The 22926-nt window shown below is 41.3% G+C and overlaps 2 protein-coding genes across 2 annotated transcripts in view; one reads left to right on the forward strand and one right to left on the reverse strand.

Moving 5' to 3' along the window:
- The first annotated feature begins 2263 nt into the window (after positions 1–2263).
- On the forward strand, positions 2264–4214 carry LOC148427943 (gamma-glutamylaminecyclotransferase-like). The gene is made up of 2 exons (XM_088408472.1): positions 2264–2431; positions 3158–4214. Exon 2 carries the CDS (start codon positions 3174–3176, stop codon positions 3630–3632), a length of 459 nt encoding a protein of 152 aa, XP_088264598.1. The 5' UTR covers positions 2264–2431; positions 3158–3173; the 3' UTR covers positions 3633–4214.
- LOC148427944 (FERM, ARHGEF and pleckstrin domain-containing protein 1-like) overlaps positions 3942–22926 on the reverse strand; it is a 37667-nt gene continuing 18682 nt past the window's right edge. Inside the window, exons 7-28 of the mRNA XM_088408470.1 lie at positions 22383–22497; positions 21193–21340; positions 20876–20971; positions 20597–20763; positions 19600–19668; positions 19451–19526; positions 19168–19360; positions 13400–13584; positions 13201–13290; positions 12500–12636; positions 11584–11665; positions 11418–11479; positions 10736–10911; positions 9653–9783; positions 9516–9584; positions 9349–9438; positions 9098–9180; positions 8782–8894; positions 7886–8046; positions 5373–5480; positions 4786–4937; positions 3942–4628 (exon numbers count right to left, since the gene is read on the reverse strand). Coding sequence (XP_088264596.1) covers positions 4553–4628; positions 4786–4937; positions 5373–5480; positions 7886–8046; positions 8782–8894; positions 9098–9180; positions 9349–9438; positions 9516–9584; positions 9653–9783; positions 10736–10911; positions 11418–11479; positions 11584–11665; positions 12500–12636; positions 13201–13290; positions 13400–13584; positions 19168–19360; positions 19451–19526; positions 19600–19668; positions 20597–20763; positions 20876–20971; positions 21193–21340; positions 22383–22497 — 2579 coding nt within the window. The 3' untranslated portion in view covers positions 3942–4552. The remainder of the gene's footprint in view (positions 4629–4785; positions 4938–5372; positions 5481–7885; positions 8047–8781; positions 8895–9097; positions 9181–9348; positions 9439–9515; positions 9585–9652; positions 9784–10735; positions 10912–11417; positions 11480–11583; positions 11666–12499; positions 12637–13200; positions 13291–13399; positions 13585–19167; positions 19361–19450; positions 19527–19599; positions 19669–20596; positions 20764–20875; positions 20972–21192; positions 21341–22382; positions 22498–22926) is intronic.

Genomic DNA, 22926 nt, shown 5'->3' on the forward strand with positions numbered 1-22926 from the left:
GCGGATAAAAAGATTTTTTTCACGCCATATACGTCGTGCTGTTTCAAAAACGTTAACATGGTCAAATTTGAGTGCTCCAACAGTGCGGAAGCGTTTGTCACCGAACTACAATAGTACTTGATGTGATGTACAACACAGTACTCCGTTATTCTTTAAACAAGTCATCAGGTGACTTGTCATCGTCCGTCGTCGCTGTTTTTATGCACAGGTATAACAAGGTATAACAATGCAATTCAAGGTATAACAATCAGACGTACAGTAATTTGCATACCTCTTCAACGTACATGCCTTTATTGTTTGTTTACATGGGATTTCTGATTTGGATTCTTTGGTTTCTTTGTCCACATTGTTCCATAAATTAAGTCATTTTGCAGAGACACACTGTTTTATAAGATTGGTTCTGAATTGATTTGTTTAACCTCTATTCCTTTTAAATATCACTTCCTTTTAACATTTATTTAACTTTTTATTTTTACAAATCTTTTCTGAAAGTTATTTGGCAATGTTTTTATGAACCCTCAACATAATTGACAACATACAATAAACTACCTATTCATGAAATTTCAACCATTTAGACAGTGGGAATAACGGATTTGTTGATTCTCTATATGGGCTTCTACTAGTTATACTTATTACTATTTTTTGCAAAAATAAAAATTGATTGAGTGTACTAAGTTTTGTTAGCATGTCCCCATATTTCATTGCTATAGGTAGAACAAACAGTGATAACATATACAATTGTTATTATACAATACATGCTTTACTTTGTGTGATAGAGCAAGCGTTTTGGATATTTTTACCTTTGTATACAGTATATGTGGTTTCCAACACAAATTCTCATCAAGAATAACACACAGAAACGTATTTTCTCCTTTTGTATTTATTTCCATGCCATCTACATTAATGGAGGCATCAGTTGGTCTATCTCTCCTTCCACTATTGAACATCGTGAAGTTAAACTTTTTAGCATTTATATATAATTTATTTAAGTCATGTCACATTTTTACTCTCTTACATTATTTTTGTTATGTCTTCCCCACAATAAAATAAAGTAGTAACTTAGAATACATTTCAGGAATTTGGATACACAAACCAAATTGTTAATGTACAAATTAAACAATTTAGGCCCGCGGCCGATCCCTGAGATAGTTCACAATAGTTTTATTGTGACCCAGATTGTATATGTAATGGAAAATAAGTATTCAGCATAACATCTTAGTTTGGCCACAATACTCAGACTCGCTTGCAGGGTATTTTCCAGACCTCACATCTGGAATACTCAATTTGTCCTATTTGTATCATAGGTAACAGTATCGTGTCCATTGAACAGATGATCCCACATTTACGTAGGGCAGTGTTTCTCAAATAGTGGGGCGGGCCCCCCTGGGGGGGCGCGAGGTAATGCCAGGGAGGGCGCGGATGATCCCAGGAAAAAGGCTTTGTTTTTGTCATCCATCCATCCATCCATCCATCCATCCATCCATCCATCCATCCTTTTTCTATGGCCGCTCATCCCCACAGGGGTCGGAGGCTTGCTGGCTTTGGAGAGTAGGCGGGGGACACCCTGAATTGGTAGCCAGCCAATCGCAGGGCACACAGAGACGAACGACCAATCACGCGCCCAATCACACCTAAGGACATGTGGAATGTAATTTCAATAAAGTAATAATTCTCATAATTTTCTTTTATTTTCAGGCACTTTGGTGCACTTGTTTCTTTTTTCCGTTTTAGACTAAGCTATAACCCGTATAAACACAAGAAAAATAATTAACAGTTGTTGAAATTTGATTTATATTGCATTTTTCTGTTTTTAATGTTAAAAACGATACATGTGTAGGTACTGTATACTTAAACCAATTTCATCAATAATAATCTTATTTATATTCAGTGCATCGACTGGGTGCGGGGGAGGGAAAAGTTTTCTCATTTCTAGGGAGGGGGGCTGGCAAAATATAGTTGAGAAACACTGCTATAGGGGTCATAGGGTCTTTCTGTTCCCCTATGGATGAAATGTGTCATGTGCGACGCCTTCGGAATTCAGGTTGTTCTACTGACCCGGTGAAATAGCAAATCTCCTTAGTGTTTTACAACAGCCTAAGTTACCTGTTACAAGTCATTATTCGGGCGTCCTGTCGTGAGATCCGGCAGCAAGTGTAAAAAATCTTCATCAATCGCTCAATCAAGCCACATGCAACATGGCAGCGAAAAAACCGTACGGCTCGACGCTCAATGGGGCCTTACATATTTCTATGGAAAGGGACTGCAATTTGAGGGATTGGCGAAGCGACCAATGGATTACCCATGTAGTTGGATTGTCCGATGACCCATGTCGGTTGTTCTACGAAAGGAAATCCAAACTGAATCTCTGTTGAACGAGTTCCAGTGTGCAGTCGACAAGAGCCGAGTGGAGCCGATCGCCCCAACATTGCAGGTAAATTACTTACGATTCTTTTATATACATACGAGTACCACACAGGAAAAATTCACTAGGAAGTAGGCTACTGTGTAAAACCGTGTTGCAGGTTCACCACGTTGCAAAAGCTGTTAACTTTAGTAAAGCGACGGTACTTCGCCATCATCAGTTTATTCTTTTTCTCGAAGAAACTTACGCCGATCACACACAGTTACTGTACATTTCTAATATCCGCTGGTTAAGTCTAGGAAAAGTATGCCAACATGTTTGGGCGCTCAAACAGGAGATTATTTCATTTTTGGAGCTACTTGAAAATACTGACAATTTTCCAGATTTGAATGGCACAGATTGGCTTTGAGCGTGATGAGTGTTAAACACCTCAGATCTGTTCTGAGAATTGCCACCACAGGATTACCTCTCGACTGTGATTCACGGGCTAAAATGTGTGATCAACAACACTATTCTCAATCCAAAGTATATGTTATTACATAAATACTTTAGCTATGTTTATGTTTGATATGTTCTGATAACAATTGCATTTTTTTTTCATGTATTGTACTGTATCTTGTTGCTGTCTTGGCCCGGCTGTCAAATTTTAAGTCAAAAAGCCAAAAAGTTTGACAACCCCTGGCCTAAACTCTACTGTAGATAGCAACACAAAATATAATAAGTATTACATATACTAACATAATAATAATATGTACTAATAACTTGGTGTCTGTGCAATTTTGGGGTCATTTCAAGTCGTCTTTCCTGAATCATGGCTCGAGTCTTCGTCTATGGCACGCTGAAGAGAGGTCAGCCGAACCACTTCCGCATGTTGGACCAGAGCGTCGGAGCCGCACAGTTGCTCGCCTCCGCCGTCACGACTGAGAAGTTCCCTCTAGTGATCGCTGGCGAGTACAACATCCCTTTCCTCCTCAACCTACCAGGTCAGGGTCACAGAGTCCACGGAGAGCTCTACGAAGTGGACAAGCGCTTACTACATTTCCTGGATGGCTTTGAACACACTCCCACCATGTATCAGCGAACTGTGGTGACAGTGATGGTGAAGGAGTGGCTCGAGCAGGCTGACGACAAGGGGAGGCTCGCGGCGGGGGGTGTCACAGAGGCCTTTGTGTACAGCACGACGACGTACCGGCCGGACTGGCCCTCGCTGCCTCACTATGAGAGCTACGACTCCCACGGCAATCATGGGCTCGAGTACATACGGCACTAAAACTTAGCTGATTGTGCGCAACTGCAGTGTTTCCCCGACATTGCTTGTTTGAGCAAAGTTGCTCATTGTACTTCATGGATACATATTATGCAAATCTCGACTGATTCAGGCTAAAAAGGCCTTTCAAGGGTAACCGTAACAACAATGTGGCCTGTGATCAAATGAAGTTTGATACTACGTGGTGCCATTTGTGCATTTGAGTGCTACCTTTACGCGACCACTCTGGGCGAACAAAATTGTACAGTACTTTTGCTCTGGTGATGATTTTTTTTCCTGCGCTGTGCTGTAAACATAACACACACATTTTTTGTTGAATACAGACAAATTGTCTTTATTTAGAATAGAAAAATGTAAAAGTTGTAGAGGAAAAAAATCCTTTGAAAGGTTGCCCGTATAAATGAAATGCAACAATGTGTCGAAATAAAGAAATGAAGAATCAAGCAAAGCAGGTATTTTTCACAGTGTATCAAGGTACTGTGCAAAAAGTTGCTGCAAAATGAAGGGAAATGATATTTTTGAAAGTGACACTGCAGTAATGCATAGAGATTGTCAGAGAAAATAAATCTATGGACTGAAAGATAACATTTCATCATCACGTGTGCATATTGTTTCATATTGGCACAATGCAAACACTAGCAGTAAATGTCATTAAGTTCCGCCAGGTTTGTGATGGAAGGGTGCATGGCTGGAAAAACTATTGGCAGGAAGAGGAAAAAGGGAAAATGTCATTAAATATAAGCAATCTGCGTAGAAAGTGAATGATGGCAGTGTTGAAAATCCCAAGTGCGCGTGCAGAAAGTGGAACTAAAAAGTCTACTTGCAGATATTAGTGCAAAGTGGCATGATCTGATGTATATTTTAAGTCTTTGCGGCTTGAAAGCAGCTGAGAATCCAGGTCTCCTGCACTGGGTGCGGGGGTGTCAATAAAGGTCTTTCCTGGTACTTTGCAGCGAGCGGCTGGCAGAGCACGTGGCGCTGCGAATCACTTCCATCCACCTGGTGAAGTAAATGAAGATAATTGCTCCGCCACAAAAAGGTTCATTTAGGCATGCAGGAAATTTCATTATGAACCCAAATAAACTATCACAGTTAACTATAACAGTACACGGACAATATACAATAAATGCGCATGTATCAGTGAGCCGCTGCTTACCGTTCAAAAGTGTACTCGCTCTCTGATCTGAAATAGTAGACATGGGACTTGAAGTGAAGTTTGAAGACATAGTCTTTGTGGATGTTCTCAGACTCGGACGGGATAGTGACTGAGTAGCCTAGCAGAGGAAGGCTGGCTAGAGGATAGTCATCCTGAGAGAGAGAGAGAGAGAGAGACAGCAGTTGTCATCTTTATTTAGTGTTATTGCATGCAAGAGGTGGAAGTATAAAAAAGTTGGAGTGAAGACTGGGTTAAACAAATAATGTAGCCATGCTATCTCGCACTTTGTATCTTTACTTGCAATCACACTGTGTGTGTGTTTATTTTGAGCCCAGTGTCAGTATTCTGTATCACTTCATTGTCTTCTCAATTAAATGCACAACTGTTATAAAGTACAATTACCGTAGGACCGGCTTAAATATCAGTAAGCTCGACTATGAGGATAGCATAGCTTCGTCCGATGATGTAAAGTCTCGTGGTTTTGAAGTACAGGTCATAAAAGCCCCGAGACCAAAAAGTGAAAAACCTGAGTCTGTTACCCGGTAGCACAATTAAAACAATTCATTGTAACTTTTCATTTCTCAGACCTGGTGTGACTTGTAGAAAAAGAGGCTGAAGTTGGTGAAGACCACCCAGAGTTTCTGCCAACCATTACTGTTCTTGAACTTTCTCAGCAGGTTTCCTGAGAGCTGGTTCTGGAAGAAAGGCAGCAGTCGTGTAGATCAATGTGAAGATTGACATAGACCCAAAAGGGGTGAAAAAATTATGAACCTGCCATGCACTTACTCTTGCATAACATTTTTTTAAAAAATTGTAAGTACAATGACACAAATCAAAATGAGTTTTACCTCTGTGAATATAATGTGATTTTTTTTTTCCATAGTCAAAAATTGAATGTCCAAAATGAATTGAATTAATCAGACTAATGAATCCAAGTTAAATTGAAAACCGCTGCTATTTCCTTTAACCAATTAAAGGATGGGGCAATATGTCTATTAAACTAATCTGTTTAGTTACTATGTACACTTGTGCACTGTTTATAGGGTATCGCTAAAAATATTGGTAATAAGTTCAAAATGAAGCGTTTTTGCTGTGGTTCGTCAACCTGTCATGCTCAAAATGGACAGAGATGCACATGTAAAAACACCAATGGCCTCTAGAAAGCACTGCAGAGCTGGCCAGACATAAAATGGCAGCTCTGACAGGTAAAACAAAAACAACGTGAGACAGAAAGAATGCACTCATTTATTCCACTTAAAGTACTTTGTATCACACTGCAATAAGAAATTGACGTGACAATAAAAATTCTATAACCAGAAAATGACACTAGTGCAAATAAAAGGCATGAGGTTGCCCCTCAAAACATTCATACGGCATAACATCTGCAGAACAGATCAATGACGTCATTTATCACACTGCAAATTATGACATTACAGCTGATCTTGCATAAAATAGCAAATATTGCCGTATCACCATGAAGCCTATCAGATTGTCGTGAAATCTAATTGAAGCACAATATTAAAGTTCAACCTCTGTTCCATTCTTGACGCGCACTTACGGCATACTATGCTATTGCATACCATGCTATGATATTGGAGTTTTATGCTATTGCAGTTGTAAAAGAATTGCTACAAGACTTTTTTTTTTTTCCCAGTACATTCACCTTTTCTACCATATACAGGGGTGGATTCATGACCGGCTCTACCGGAGGCCCAAGGGGAACCAGGCTAACTTGGCCCCGCAACTGCTTCTTTCCAAGTTGCTTCATTAGGGCTCCAACTTGGACCTATAACCGCCCCTTTAAGATCACCACTGCCAGTCTGGCTATTGAGACCCTTCAAACTGAGATTATAGTCAGGCCAGAGACCACTATGAAATGCCTCTGCCTGTTACTGGACAATGTTTTAACCTAGTGTCTCACCATGAGAGCTCTACCACCACATACAGTATTTCCACTTTGAAACCCGTTTATTTGGGATCAAATGTAAAAGGAATGAAATATAAAACCTGAAGATGAAAAGAGAATCGCGATTGTCATGCAGAAGCAAGTCTCCCTACCCCACATTGCAAGTAGCGCATATTTCTCATGACTTATGAATCCAGAAATGTTGATACGTTACTCATTGTGTTGAGGAAAAAAAAAAAATCACCTAAGTGTGTTGAAGCATCAAAACGTAATCAACATTTTCTTTTCTTTATGTGGCCATATGCATTTAGGATATAAATGATAAAACTCTTTGCAGGGCAAGGCCATACTACATTGCAAATCATTTTTGATTTGACAAAAAAAAAATCCCATATCAATTGACATTTTAAAAAAGAGCCACACTCACAGATGTAGTAAGAGTAAAACAAGCAAACGTTGACAAATGATTCCTCAGGAATGAATTGCAAACTTAATGGAAATGATGTTTTGGTGTTGAGGCCAAATAACTATTTTTGTCCAATTGATGCTAAACTTGTTCAGATTTCAAAGTGTTCAAATCTCAGACTGTGTTCTAAACTGCTATTGGAATTGGATTGACTCTCAAAAGGTCACTGAACACTTCCTAAAAGTTTTGATGTCTTTTTTCGAAAAGGTAGTTTGCATTTTGAAGATGAATGTGCTAAAACTTTAAACACGTTTTTCTGAAAACTGGGGATTTCAGCAACATTCAAATTGCTCTAACGTTGTCAATTGCATGTATTATGTATCATTTTAAATAGATTTAAGTCAGAATATACCAATATCAAAATTTTCATTTTCTGTGATATGTTTTTGTCAAAACTCGTCACATACATTTTTTTTTCCGATAAATTCTACGCACGGATGGCTACAACTGCAGAGATTCTGGTCTGGAAGGTGCCACAAAATGACAGGTTAAATGTTTTCTGAGTACAGTACTAATAGTCCCAGATGGTTGCTGTCGCTCATGTGTGGACAGACATAATCAAGTGGATAGAGACTAAGTAAATACAAATGAAAGTAGGCGTGGTAGTAGCTCATACTAGAAGAACTTTGCTTTGCACTGAAGGGTCTGGAACAGTGGTTGTCAAAGTAAAGAATAAAAAAATGGAAAAACAATCGTCCTTAAATAAGGATCAAGAAAAGGTAATGTACCTCCACGGCAATACTGAAATCCACCATGGACACGCTAGTATTGCGATGCCAGCAAACGTGAACTATGGTGTTCCCGCGCTGAGCTTGGCGCTCCAGAGATGAGCGCGAGCCGCAGAGCTCCTCCTCAGACTCGTGCTCGCCGCCACCTTCCTCCAGCAGCTCTGGGGAACAACAAACGCGACTACAGTGAATACAAAAATGTCAACAGTGGCGCGCTGTGAAAACTCTTCTTTGTGTCTACATGGACGTATTGTGCTCCCCTCCCATTGGCCAAGTCATGCACACGAGAAGAAACGTATTATTTATTTATTTCATCAGCATTGATTGTATTACCATTAATACCAATATTAAAGTGTGCTATTTTACTTTGAAAAAAAACAAACAAACAGTTTTTGGATGGTTTCATTTGGGAAGCATAAAATTTGCCATATTTTAGCTTTCACTGCTTTCAATTAATGTCATTCTAACATCACGTAAACGTTCTCATCCCTGTGCCATTTATTGGTAAACATCTTAGTTGTATTTAATTGGGTTTAGGATGATCAGGGGGTTCTTTAGCGACTCCTAAAAAAAAAGAGACAAACTCTACATTTACTTTAGCATCACAGTGATGAAGTTCGGGATATTAATGGTACCTTTCGTGTGGTGCGCTGCTGCTATAAAAAGGGGAAAAGTCCGAAGTGAATCAAAGCGGTGCTTGCACGAAAGAAAAAAACAAAGGTGCGATGGTTTGTTTTTAGGTTGTATCACGGAATGAGAAAGTCCTTTGGAGGGAAATAACTTTTCTTGTTGTTGTTCAGACTGTTAGAAAAACTATGCTGAACTTTTGGATTCAGTCCTACAAAGTTTTAGGACAAAAATAAAGTGTTAGAATGTGTGTAGCAATGCGTTCTGACTATTATCAGAGGGGCTGGTAGAGAGCAGATCCATGTGAGTGCCGTTGCTCTGCTCAGCCAGGTCGATAGCCATCTTGATGTCCTCCACCCACCGCTCCATCTCGGCTGCACAACTGGGAAGGAGGGAGCCAGTGGGTCTTTAGTTTGAACTCTTGGATTTAAGCCAATCATTAAAAAAAAAAAAAAAAAAAAAAAAACTTTTTGAAAGGTCACTTCTATCACTGAACACGAAACATGTGATGTGTCAGAAAAATCCAGAAAATTTGGTAACTGGTTTGCAAACTTAAAAGTGATATAAATTTGCATCGCTGAGTACCTTGCTGCCACAACCACTGACTGTCTTTCTCCAAACAGAGTAAAAGAATGAGGGACGCCCCACTCCTCTTCACTCTCTGCAATCTGAACATACGCACGCAAGCGCGCAAACATGGAAAATGTACAGTATAATCAAGCAACACATTTTGGAATACAACACTTTTTTTGGACGATTTGGACTAGCCGAGTGCTGCCGGAAAATCTTAACCAATAAGCATTCATCTTCAAATATATTGCAGGAGAGCCATATACCGTCATGCCAAAGAGGGGTAGCTGGCCATGGACTTTGAACTGGTTGGATGCAGTCATGCCCCGGTTAGTGTATACTAAGGAATCGCTGAACTATAGGAGGAAAAAAAAAAAGCAATCACTTATTCTACAAACGCATATTGTACAGTAAAGCATCTTTCATGTCATACCAGGAAGAACATTCTTTGCTGCAGGCCTTTCCCTGAGAGCTTACTGAGGCATCCCAGTCTGATGAACTCCTGTCAGCCCAACACAAACACGCATTGCTATAGAGGGCGTATATCTACGATTAACCCAAGTGTCTTACCCTGCCGGGGATGGCCAGATTATCGATGCCAGTCAGATCTTTCTTCAGCTCAAGAAGCTTTTGAAAGTTCTCCATCTTCATCATGGTACCTTGCAGCTGCAGCACCAACTCTGTGATGTCTGCCAGGGCCGCTGCAGCGGGCAGACAGGAAGGGAGGATAGCATTTAGATGAGTCCCATGTGAAACTAGAACATGCCATTTCTGTAGAGATTCAATGTGTATGCTGAATTGAAATGAATTGGACTGTTGACATTTTTGAGAATTGTGGAAGGGGGAGGACAAGTAAAATGGTCATTTTGCCAATGTTATAATAGCTCCTGAACAGTTGTAGTGATGATGTTGCAGTGGTTCGAATCAGTCGAAATTGTGGGGAGGAAAGAAATATTGAAACGTCTCTTAATTTTGACATTTTTGGATGGCAGTTTAGGCAGTTTGCGTACTGTTGCAACAGCCTCATGCATATGCTAAAGGAGATGACCGGTTTGATTTGGTCGAGAAATGTGGAAGGAGGATGCCAGTATATAAAATGGCATCATTATTTTAGAAATGTCAAGGAAACTGTAGGATGAAGAAACAATAACTTGATTTGGAGAACATAAGGTAAATAAGCATTTTTTGAGAGTTTTACTTACAATTTATGATAACCTGCATCAGGATTTTGAAAGCTTTTTTGAAAAAAGTTCATTTTTTAATTTATTTTTGTTAAAAGAGGGATAAAATCCTTTCCGGGACAGTGGTCATTACAGCGTACTGCTCTTTAAAAGTTGTTTTCTCATATATGAAAAATTCCTGAAGTAGGTTATTATAATTGTGTATATCCTGAAGCAACCAGTCTGAAGTTGGAATAGTTTGTTTGAGTAGTTAAAATGACAATTTTCTTTTTGTCGCGTTTCATTCATTTTATAAGGTAGATTTTTGAGAAAGTCAGCAAGTTTTGGACAAACGATCTTCAAACGGCCTGAATTTTATAATATTTGAATGCTTGAACGAGTTGAGAAATACGGAGTAGAAACAAATGTAAACATTTTTGAACTATTACTTTCTTTACACATGAACCAGGGAAACAGCGGCACGAGCCATTACCTCTGCTGTCCCTGAAGTCTTCATGGGTGGGCGGGTAGTGCTTGCAGAGCCTCTCCAGGATGAGTTTGTAGTGCAACAAGCGGTGGAGCGGCCGGAGGAGGAATGTGTTAAAGGGGAGGTAGCACACCCTCTGCTGCTCCAGTTCCCCACACAGAACCTCCGCCTTGCGACTGGCCCTGAGACACACGGAAGGAGGAGGGGCTTAATCCTTACGTTCGGTTCATTTTCCACGCACAAACAGTAGAAGAAGAGTCCTTAAGCAAGACATCCATTCATTATCTAGAGTCGCTCATCCTCACAAGGGTCACTGGTTTGCTATCCCAGCTGACTTTGGCGGGGAACACTGAACTGGTTGCAAGCCAATTGCAGGGAACACAGAGCCAAACAACCATTCAGTCTGTCCTTTGAGCAAGGCACTTAACCATAATTTGCTTTAGTGGACCTAGGCGGAGTCTCCATCGGTGTGTGAATGGGTGAACGTGAGAGTTTGTAAAGCTCTTTGAGCACCATACGGTGTAGAAAGCACTCTGATGTAAGTCCACTCCATTTACCATTTGGAATATTATTGACAAAATGCTGAGAGTTTGGTAGATTGGTACAATAGCTTTATATAGCTGTGATCCATAAAAACTGATTAGAGTCGGTGCAAAATGTAATTTCCGAGAAGCTGATGCACACTTACCGGCAGGTTCGTTCCAGCTCCACCAGACATTCCGAATGTTTCTGCAGATGTGTCGTTAGCTGCTGCAGATGCAACAGCGGTGTGGAGAATGTGGAGAAGAAAAGGTTCATTTCATATTCAAGCCAGGCAGGTCGCATGATTTTAGCAGTAGATATAGTTCACCTACCCTCAGACCCTGAATGTTCTTCAATAGAACATCACCAATTCGTTGATAGTCTCCCTTGATGTGGGCATTGGATCGACCCTCCCTTAAGGTAGAAGACATTTTTTTTTTCCAGTATCAAACATCCCACCGTGTTTTAAATGCAAAACAGCACAAATTCTTCCTATTTGATTCTGATGTGCAGTTAGTTAATAGTTTAAGCAGGACACCGTTCTCACAAATAAGATTTCACAGAGGAAAATAGCATATGCCAAACCCTGACCACAACTAGGTACAACAGCACCTTCAATGTTGAAGGCTTACAAGTCATGCAATGTCAAAATAATCTCCATAAGATTCTAATATTGATATTTTGCAAGATACGAGAACATTAGAATAAAACATCAGATTATGGTTTCAAAGGATTAGCCCCGCGATTTGTATTTTGAATTTGAAATCTTTTATGCAACAGTGATTCTCAAGGCCCAGTCTTAACAAGGGCTGCTGAAAGAAGAGCATGGAAATAGAAACATTATGAGCATGTCATTTGTCATCAACAAGAAGAAACGTTTTGCAGTCTGGTGATTTCAAAAGGATATCTACAAATGTTTTTACATTTCTGACTATTATGTAAGGACAAAGTGAACCCCCGCTATGTAATAACAGGTCGTCGTTTGTACCCCACTTTTCTATAGTGCAGATTTAGAATTTTTTGTTTGTTTGAACATCTTGCTTCTCAAAAGTGCAGTAATACATACAGTGTTCATTTTTACAGTACATTTTAGTTGGGAAGGACAAATTAACAGCTTGGACTAAGGATGCCGAGCCTCCCACTTGTTCAACGATAAGAAAAAACAAATTAAGTCAAAACCTGCATCTTAATTTTCTTGTGTCCTATAGCACTTTCAACACCTTACGTGAGTGTTGACATGATACTGACCATTGTGCCAGTCTTTGCTCCACTTCCTTGAGGAAGCCTTGGTGAAACTTGTAGATTGGATCATAATTGGAAGATATCAAGTCCTTAACAGGGAGTGGAAATGCTTCTTCATCTTTCTCTGCAATACGTTGGAAAGACTGAGATGGACACAAAACAAAAATAGGGTGAAGGAATCTACAGTGAGATACTAATCAAACAGGCAAAGCAAAGGGGTGGGTGTGTTGTAGGCATTTAAAAAAGCTCAGTCTTGCCAGCCAAAGAAAACACTGAAAAGTTTTAAAAAGCGGGCAGAACACGCCTTTCTCCCACTTCAAAGAGTTTGAAAACCACCCTTGGGAAGAAAAGCTGACCGGGCAAAAAAATCAGATTAGAATTCATTTTTGTCCCAAACCGAGGTCAGCAGTACTGTAAAGCAATTTCTGCAAAGTAGGTTTACAGCTCTGGAGTCTTGAACCTTTTGGTGCTTGACCAAATGGTTGTCTTCATTCACTGGACCACCTGTATATGTTCACAAATGGCCAATGTGCAATCCCATAAAAAGAAAGAGAACACCCAAAACGAAACATCAGTAGCACTGAAACCATTTGGTTTCCAGGTTCTTGAACTTTACAAGAGGCCAGTTAACACTTCCAAACAGCCCGAAAGGATTTCCTGAGACTGAAGTTTTTATTACCATCTCAATTATCTATTTGCATCCTCACCTCAATAATGACCTGCAGTTCTTTGAGGTAGGTTCGCTCGGTGGTCAAGAGTTCCTTTGCGATGAAATATGCCTTGTCTGTGGGAAACCTCTGGACACAAAAAAGTGGAATGGACTCAATGGAGCAACTTTGATGTATATTTTAAATCAATCAAGAATGAGCATGCCAGACGTTCCCATTTATTGTCTTGTGCGCCCACCTTCCTCCTGCCCTCATCCTCCTCATCATTACGAACATATCCGGCGTCGCCGAGAAGAGGGCTTGTGAGAGGTGACAGCTGACTTGGGGGCACGATGCCCACGGGAACCTCTCCATTCAAGATGCCATTAGCGTTCACCCCAAGATGGTGATGTTTAAGTGGGGAGCCCTCAGAGGAAGGACTTCCTGGGGGAGGAACAGCAGAAGTAAATGGAGAGGAAGACATAGGAAGGCCAGTAAGGGTAAAAGAGTGAGGTGACAACTGAGGATTGTGATAAATGAAGGACACACAGATGGACTTTGGGTGAAGGCTGACACAACAAAATCTCTACTACAGTCTAGAAATGCCAACTTGTGTACATCCATGACATCTACAATTACGTCGACAACAACGCTTAAGCAACCTGGCAATGACGTTCAAGATGAGAGATCCTCACAAATCAAGGTACAGAAAATGTGTTAGTAGTGAGAACTGGGTGAGTGGCAAGCTGAAGCAAAGTTAACAAAAACATTTTATATCGTGCATGATAAAATGCTGTGGCAGAATTGCAGTCTGACTAGACTAGACTAGACTAGACTAGACTAGACTTCTACAAACGCTAACTACAAAACTTTGATGTCATACTTGCCCGGGTGCATAGTTCCAAGAATCCACATGCTGGTGGAAAAACACTTGTCTGTTACTTACCAGTGTGTCCAAATACAAACACAAACAAAAGCAAGTCAAAACAGTGCAGGAGCCACTGAGCGGGGCACATGCACTCAATGGACAACCAACAAAAAACATAGCTTGTGGTTATGGGGGTGGACTTCTTTTAAGTTTGTGAGTCTGGGTGTTTAAGGTGGCTGTTGGACCCAGGGGACACAGAATTACAAACTTCTATTTTTGGACTCATGCACATTTTATTCATTATTAGTTTTTTTTTTTTTTTTTTAATTGATGCAAGCGCAGAAAAATAGGTTACAGTGTTAAAGACAGAGATGAAGGAGGAGAAAAACAATCAAGCAGCATTGAATTTTGAAGTGGAAATAAAAAAAAAAGGTGACAGATGTGCAGGATCATTACAAGAGAAAAACTCAAAGAGTGTCTTTAGCTCACATATTTTGTGTGTGTACCTCAAAACGTTGAGGAGAACATATTAAGAGTTCTATTGGGAGCATCTTGACCTTTACAAATCTCGCAATTACGGCAAGTGCTATCTTAAATGTTCATGAGAAAACAAATAAATATAAAAGACATGCGAAGAAATGAATTGTAATTCCAAAGGACAATATCTAAAAACTATATTAACACTTACATGAGCAATTTTGGCTCTGATTATTTTGAGAAAGAACAAAATCACAATCTGTTATGTCATGATCTAGCTGATGTATGCACAGCATATTATTAATGTCCACAATGTATGGGCTTTTGATAAGAGGGAAGACAACAGGACTCAACTCCAGCATGTGCACGATTATATGTCCCTCCATTTAGAAAAAAAAAACAAAATCCCACATGAACATCTTGAAAACATGCCTTGAATTTCAAAAATATGTTTGCACTTGCAACACGCATTAAATGTAACTACATGTACCCGTCTTTCAACCTCCTACACATTGGAGTTGAGGCAATTTTGTTTTGCCCTTTGTGTGCATAGTGAGGAAACGTAGGGCAAATGGTTCCTAAATGTTTAGAAAGACACGGCGTTGTGAAATTACAGACAAGTATTACGTGGTGTACATCAGCATCAGGATGCTTTTTAGACATTTTGGAACCACTTAAAGCCCCTTAACAGTGAGTGTCAATGTGAGCATAGAGAACAGAGCTGAATGACAGAAAAGGCGCTTGTCTGGTTAACATGCACTCTGCCAGGGAGAGGGGCCAAAAAACAGAAAACATGCTTAAAAATAGTAACATTACAAAGCATGAAGTATTAACATTTTTATCAGGACAAGCCATGGGGAAACATCACTCAGATGTAGCAATTATGAACAGGTGCCAGACTGTCATATTCAGAAGCATCCTTTAGAATCCAAATAGAAGGTTGGTACAGAATTCATTCATGTAGCGACACCTCAATGGAAACTTAAGCAGGCACGGTGATCTGACTCCAAGGAAATGGCACACGCAGTTAGTGCTTTTGTGTGTGTGTGTGTGTGTGCGCGTGCATATGTGTGGTTGCATGCCAGGAGCCAAGCCAAGCAGACAGCATGAATGGTCACAAGCTAATGGGTTCATGTTCGTTCAGTGATTACTGTGAGTGCACAGGTATAACAACGTACGGACTGGAAAATGCCTGTCACCTTCACTGTGAGCAAGCTACACTTATCAAAGTACTGTGTAGACAGGTTACTGTAACTATCACAAGTCTATTCAAATACATCAGTTAAGCATCTGTAATCCTAAATGCAAAGTACTACTAACTAAAGGTCTTCCTCAGAAAAAGAGTGTGTGAGAGTACTCCACAGATGGGAGGTCCAAGGCAGTGATTCTATTCTATTCTAACGTCAACCCTTTTTCAAAAGGGGATCATTGCAAATGGCCGCCTTCTTGAAAATGGTCACTCGTGACCCTGTCAGGACAAGCACAAGCGCCCTAAGACAAATGCCTCCAAATCAATTCTCCTTGGAAAATTTATCGATGAATCAAATGTATCGCACCAGACAACAAATACAGCACATTACAGTTTAAATGAACAACCTCTCTAACCCTAAACATGTCAAGAATAACTAATAAAAGGTGACAATCAATTTCTTTGAAGAGAACTGAATTGTATATGCTACATCCAACTGTTAGCTTTAGAATGGTTACGTTGCATAAAATTACAGTTGGGATTATGGCACAGTCAGTATTAAACCTGTTAAACAATAAACTTGCCAGCATCACCACTTTCTTTTCATAATGCCAATAAATGTTCACTGTCAACGACTTAAAACCTTGACGTTCTTAACCTCTGATGAAACTGTATTCCAAATCAGATGTTTTTAATTTCTATTATTATCAGTATTTCTTACATCAGTTGAGTTCATAGTTAACCTACATTCTACAGTATTACAGAACCGATCTTTTGGGCTAATCCACAGATGAAAAGGGAGCTCTGCACCATCTTTACATCCTTAGAAACCACATTGTCTACAATACTTGAACAACTCATTGTCAGAGTGTAATTTAGAGAGAATATCAGCCAAGTCAGTAAATACTGAATGATACACCAATGACCTAATAACTCAGTCAGAACTCTGGTTCCCATTGATTGGCTGCTCTCCATTTGTGCACAAAAAAGAATACTTCCAATCACAATTTGCACCTGCAGTATACAGCCCATAGCTTCTAGGAATGTATTTCTTACTAGCAATCTTGGCTGCATTAAAGATAACACTAAAAAAGGAGGTGTCAAAAATGTCAGGGACAAGATTAGGCCAAAAATATCAGCAAACGTCTTTGTGAAAAGCTAATTAGGTTGCCATATTTCATTTGGAAGCCACACAAAATTATTACCATTTGTGCTCACTCTGGATCTCCATGCTAGAAATGGCCTAATGAAGTTAAGATGAAAACAATAAGGGTAAGGGAGCCATTAATTTGATCTCAAGGCAGTTGGGACCTTTGTCACCAGGAAAACAGTTGGTTACACATTGTGCCGTAATGGACTGAAATCTTGTAGTGCCTCTAATGGGGAAGTTGCCCCTCTCAGCAAAGGCACATTTGCTAGCATGCCTAAAGCTAACCAGTGAACACCTTAATGGGCTTGTGGTCAGATGGGAGTGGAGAAATTTGATACCAACACAACTGCTTGGAGGATTAAAAAAAAAAAAAAAAAGTGAGCTCACAAGCAAGCATGGCTGTTTTTGTGCCAAATGTACCGGGCAACTTTACTGTATGGAGGGGGACAAAGAACGACCTACTGCGATCGCAATGGAAAATCTTCTTTCTTCAGAAAGAACACTAAAGATGGGGTTTGGGATAGGTTTTCAAGCCTGGCAATGATCCAAAGCTCACAAGCAGGGAAACAAAGGAGTGGCTCAAGACAAGCAAGATCAAGTGAATACAGTACTCAAATCAGTCTTCAGACCTTAACCCAATAGAAAATCTGCCAAGAGAGTTGAAGCTTCGAATTTTCAAAGCACCAGCCACGGAATGGGTCAAAATCCCTCCTAAACAGTGCATAAACCCGGTGACCACCAATAAGAAACATCTCCTTGCACTGTTTGCTAAAGAGGTTTCTCCACAAAATACTAATTCAGTTTTTGTGTGAGAATCAAACATGTCTTTCAAATGGAATGTTGTTTTATGCATTTTTAACATAAATTCCACCTCCAAAATCAAATTTCTAAAGACTATTCATTTCTTGGTGGGACTTACAAACTCAACTGAATAACTGCCTTACCGTCTAGTTAAACTGTGCAGTGACCCTTAAAACAAGCAACAAGTTGTGAGACTACACAACAGAGCGGAGATTGCTTTCCACACCACATTCTTCCCTTACATGCAGTCAAGTACAGATGCCACGGACGCGGGGGTTTATTGCCCTTAGCAGCTGAAAACGCGACCACCTAGATGATCCTCGTTAAAATTGTAGCCTCCTAGTTCCACTTGTCCATCATTACCATCCACCAGCTGGAGACTCCCGAAGGAAAATTTGCAGCTCGGAAGCGGAGACGAGCTCACGCCGTTGGAGTTGACCGAATTCATGGAGCTAACAGCGGCAGGATTGCCAAACATGAGCGGGTGGCTACATGCGCTGCTGCCAGTGTCCGATTCCGTGTCACTCGTGTCACTGCCGCTGCTGGTGGAGCCGTCAATCATTTGGACCGGCTGGTTTAGATTGTTACGGTTGTTCTGAGCCGCAGGTGTGCCACGTTGCCCGAACAAGCGCTGCACTGTATTGGAGCGCACCTGACCCGGGACCGGGAGGTTTCCGGTGTGATTACCGTTACTTATGATCGCTCTTCGCTCAAGCGGGGCTGAACAAGGGGTCTGAGCATGAAGCCTGGCGTGATGCGGGCTGGTTTGATAGATAGGTGTGGACGTGAGCTGGCTAAGTATGAACGGGTCAGTATCGGAGCGATTACGCATGTTGTTGTTGCACTGTTTGGCCGAGTGTGCCGGTGTGCAGTTAGACATCATGTTGACGGGCAAATAGCTGCCATAATGGCTGGGTGGGAGGACAGGGGGTGCCTCGACAGTAGTATCCTCAGAACGCTTCCCGAAATAATGTCCGGCGTCATCCCATCGGTGGTGACCGTTTGTCACATCGCCGTGACCGAGCGAGTTTGTGCGGGTGTGGAAGCTGCTCATCACGGGGCTTGAGCACTGGCTTTGAGTGCCCATTCCAAACGGGCGCCCCGCTGCCACCGCTCGCTTCTCGCGGCTCTGAAATATCTCGTCCAGCAGCGTGCTATGGAGCGGCAGGCGGCCATGATAAGAACCACTGTTATTATTTGACAAATTGCCATCAGCATTGATTCCGTGGCTAGCATTAAGCTTGCTGGACTGCGACTGATTGCGACCGTTTCTACTAAGCAGTACACCTTTCTGTTGGCCCTTTCCATCCTGATGTTGCATTAACCCCGGATGATTAGTGTGGTGGAAACCATTAACAAGCCTGAACAAACTCCCATCCGGAGTGTTACAACCTGTGTGCTTATTGAGCTCATCGTCATTGCCGCCGTTGGCTTGACTGCAGCCTGTGCTGCTTTTTGTGACATCGCATTCACTGTCTACGTCGCTGCAGTCTATATAAGGGATGGAAGAACTGCTGCCTTTGTTTGCCCTGCAGGATGGACCTGGATTGAGGAGACGCTTGTCCGGCGACGAGTCCATTCCTCTGTGGTTCTGCCTGGCATCTGAACCGGGACCCGCGGTGTTTTCACAAAAGCCGTTGCTAGCAGACATGGCCCGTGGTGGTTGCCGTGCACAGTTAGAGTCCACTTGTCCGACGGAGCCTTGCTGATCTTCCGTCGGCACAGATGTGACACTCTGCAAGAGAGTGGAGGAGAAGCTTTTATTTAATGGCTGCTGATTTTTTTTTTTTTTTTTTTTTTAACTCCAGTATTTTGTGTCTGTTACCTCCTTGGGCACTTGCGATCTGAAGGAAGACGACTGATGTGGCGTGCTGCTACTGGACAGAATCTTACTGTGCTTCCTGACAACGGTTGACAATTGAGGTCAAATCACATGAAAATGGCAAACATTTCAAACAAGGACAACTGTTTCACCTTTCAAAAGGAACCTTTTTGAGTTCAGAATCTTTCACATAATCAATGATTTGCTTCTGGGTCCGACCACTGCAAAAACAGAGCACAAACATATAAATGACTAGGAAAGACACCTTAAGGGAAAACAATACATAGCATAACGGAAACAGGAATGTTTTTATTGGTGTTCTTGCACACTTTTAAAATGGCTTTCTGTAAAAATGACGTAAAATATAACACTTAGAATGGACAAATACATCCCAACTGATTTGATTGGGGCGACTCGGTGACGCAGTGCTTGGCAGGTCCGCCTCACAGTTCAGTGACCTGAGTTCAAATCCAGCTCGCCCCGGACTTCCTGCGTGGAGTTTGCATATTCAACCCGAGCAAACGTGGGTTCTCTCAGGGCACTCAGGCTTTCTCCACACACCAAAAACATGCATGGCAGGGGTATTGAACATACTAAATTGTCCTTAGGTGTGATTGGGTGCATGAAGCGTTGTTTGTCTCTGTGTAACCTGCAACTGGCTGGCAACCAGTTAAAGGTGTCCCCCGCCTACTGCTTTAAGTCAGCTGGGGTAGGCACCAGCAAGCCTGTGACCCTTGTGAGGAGAAGCAGGTCTAGAAAATGGATGGATGGATGATTTGTTTGGCTGCCACCATCAGTAGTAAGAATCTATACAGAATCTGTACAGCACTATACTACACAGTACTTAATACAGCCATTATCTACTCTATTAACTGTTGTCCATTAATGACGAATGATTTTGTCACACAAAAACATTTTCTCTTCTAGGTTAAAAAAAGAAATTCACAATAATTCACGGGCACATGCATAAGTTATTAATAATGTGTATGGCATTCACTCTAGGCATATGTGAATCTATATATTGTATCAATAGTATTTCTCGACAAATACTTGTATATACCAACATACCTACATACATACACACAATGTACAGTACACACACAAATGGCACAGTCAAATGTGTGCTTCTTGTTTTTCACAGATTGTTACCTGAAGCGGAATGAGGATCCTCGGGTGAAGAGGATGGGCTTTGGTTTAGGCTTGGGCTCCTCAAAGAGTCGAAAGAAAGCGTGATACTCAACACAGATCTTCCAGAAAATCTTGCAGCAGTCCCTGCTGGCCATTGCAAACTCCAGTGTGTCATGGTGACCACTTTGCTGGAAGAGAAAAATGTGGGCGTAAGGAGAGCTGGAGCTAAAAGCAACATCATAATGGAAAGGGTTCGGAATGAAATTGCAAGACTAATCGCAAACGCCAGGAAAAACTTACAGCAGGGTCAGCTCTCAGCTTGATAAGAAACCGTTTGCGTTTGAAACTGAGTTTGCGAATCTTGGACCAGTTGAAGGCATTTATTTTTGTGTAACCCTGAAAGCAAAAGCATATTCATGAGTCAGATAGATGTGAAGCAAATAAAAAATCATCATTCTTCAATGCAGACTGTAAAATTTCGACATCCGTGTTTAGTTTGAACATTTATATTGAAGATGATAACACACAACTACACTTCAAGGAGAAGTGGTAAAACATCTAGACTAGCTTGTGGTAAAATGTTATCATGAACTATGTGCATGGTCTACAAACACTACCTGGAACACGAGCACCCCAGTGTGGGCCACAGCCAAGCTGAGTTTGGTACCCTCGCGATCCTTTGCCGGGTGCAGACGAACGCCATACATTTCAAGTCGCCGGGCGATTTCCAGCAGCTGGTAGTCTGACTCTGCGGGGGTCTGTCCGCTGCAGAGGAAAAGGACCGCTCCATCAGTCGGTAGTTGGGCTCATGCTTATCTCGCTAATGGCTTGTTTATTAAACACTCTTCAGTTAACATTGCAACATTCTGGCGGTGACAGTTGATGTGTCAATATTTGGAAGGGATATCCTTTATGTCTCAGTATTTGCAGTACTCTTTAATTAGACAACAATGATTATCAAGGTCATTGAAATAAACAGTATGCTTTAAATACATGTCGGGATCAGATGGCGGTGACAAGCTTTGTTTCCTTGCAAATCGGAAAATATCTTTCTGTTTCCTGTATGCGCTGCTGGATTAGCCACTTCCTTCCTGCATCAGCTGAGGGAAGGGGGAAAGGATAGCGGTGAGGGGCGGGTTGCTTGGGGTTTCAGTGCTTATCTACAGCACATTTTACTTGGAAATAATGTGTGACTGTAAACAGTGGGAAAATGTGCGTATGTTCTCCCATGTGCACTTTAGAAGTCTGCACTATATGTTTGTGGATCACTTCCCTCTGTGGGGGCCTGGGAATAAATGACGTGTGCAGAGGCAAAGTGAGCAACTGTCTGAAGTGTTTTGGTAACACTGGGGAAAGGGGAGATGTTAAACCCTCCCATCACAAAGGTGAGGGTGCTTTACACTGCATACGTGTGTTTATATGAGGGAAAGATATCTGCTGGACGGTCATGATTGTGAGATGGGTGTGTGGTGTGAGAGATAGAAATCTGGCACAAGACCTGCTGTGGATGTCTGTGTTTATGACTCCCGACACCCTTCAGGAACTGATCACCAGTCAGATTAGAGGAGCTCAATATTGTTTATGCTTAAAGAGCACAGATAACCTCAACCGCCTCTTTAACTGTCAGGCCTTACTGAAGTTTTCATGCCCTTTCGGGTTTCTCGTGACTCATTTTTGGCCATGCACAGATGCTGTGTGTAAATTAAGTTTTTTTTTTTTTTTTTTGATCATTTAACATTACTTTTTTTTAAACTGACTACAGTTAAAAAAAATATTTTTACATGGTAGAGCTTGTGTTAGAACTTACACATGCTTGCGGTGGCAGTCAGTGATCTTGTCCCGGATGGCGTCCTGGTCTGGCAGGTATTTATTGTGGAGGAGATGCTGCCAGCTCTGGGTCTCATCAAAGTCTCCTATCTCCGCTGAATTTGTGGAAAAAAAAGGAGGAATGTGGGGGAAGGGAAACAAATGGAAATACAGGAGTTAGATGCACCGAGGTGGCTGGGTGGAAAATGCAAAGTGGAATTACATTAATTTCGGTCAACTGATTTAATCCTAAAAGAGATGCAGATACAATAATTGATTTGGATTTGTCAATGGCGCAAAACCAGCAAAGCTGGAGTTAAACCTTTCCACATCATGAGTTTTTTTGTTTTTTTTTTTAAATCAAAAAAGACAGACAAGGATTGTTCAGCCTTGGCAGAGATATGCGCTCAGCTGGTTTCTATTCCAGTATAGTCCAGCTACTGGTGTATGGGCACAGCAATGGCAGTTACCCTGGCAACAAATACACTTTCTCCAGCCGGCTGAGCTGCATCCTGCTGTTGAGACCATGAATAGATTCATGTGGT

The sequence above is a fragment of the Hippichthys cyanospilos genome, chromosome 2 (genome assembly GCF_059441005.1).
Source record: "Hippichthys cyanospilos isolate Australia breed blue-spotted pipefish chromosome 2, RoL_Hcya_1.0, whole genome shotgun sequence".
Taxonomy (NCBI): domain Eukaryota; kingdom Metazoa; phylum Chordata; class Actinopteri; order Syngnathiformes; family Syngnathidae; genus Hippichthys; species Hippichthys cyanospilos.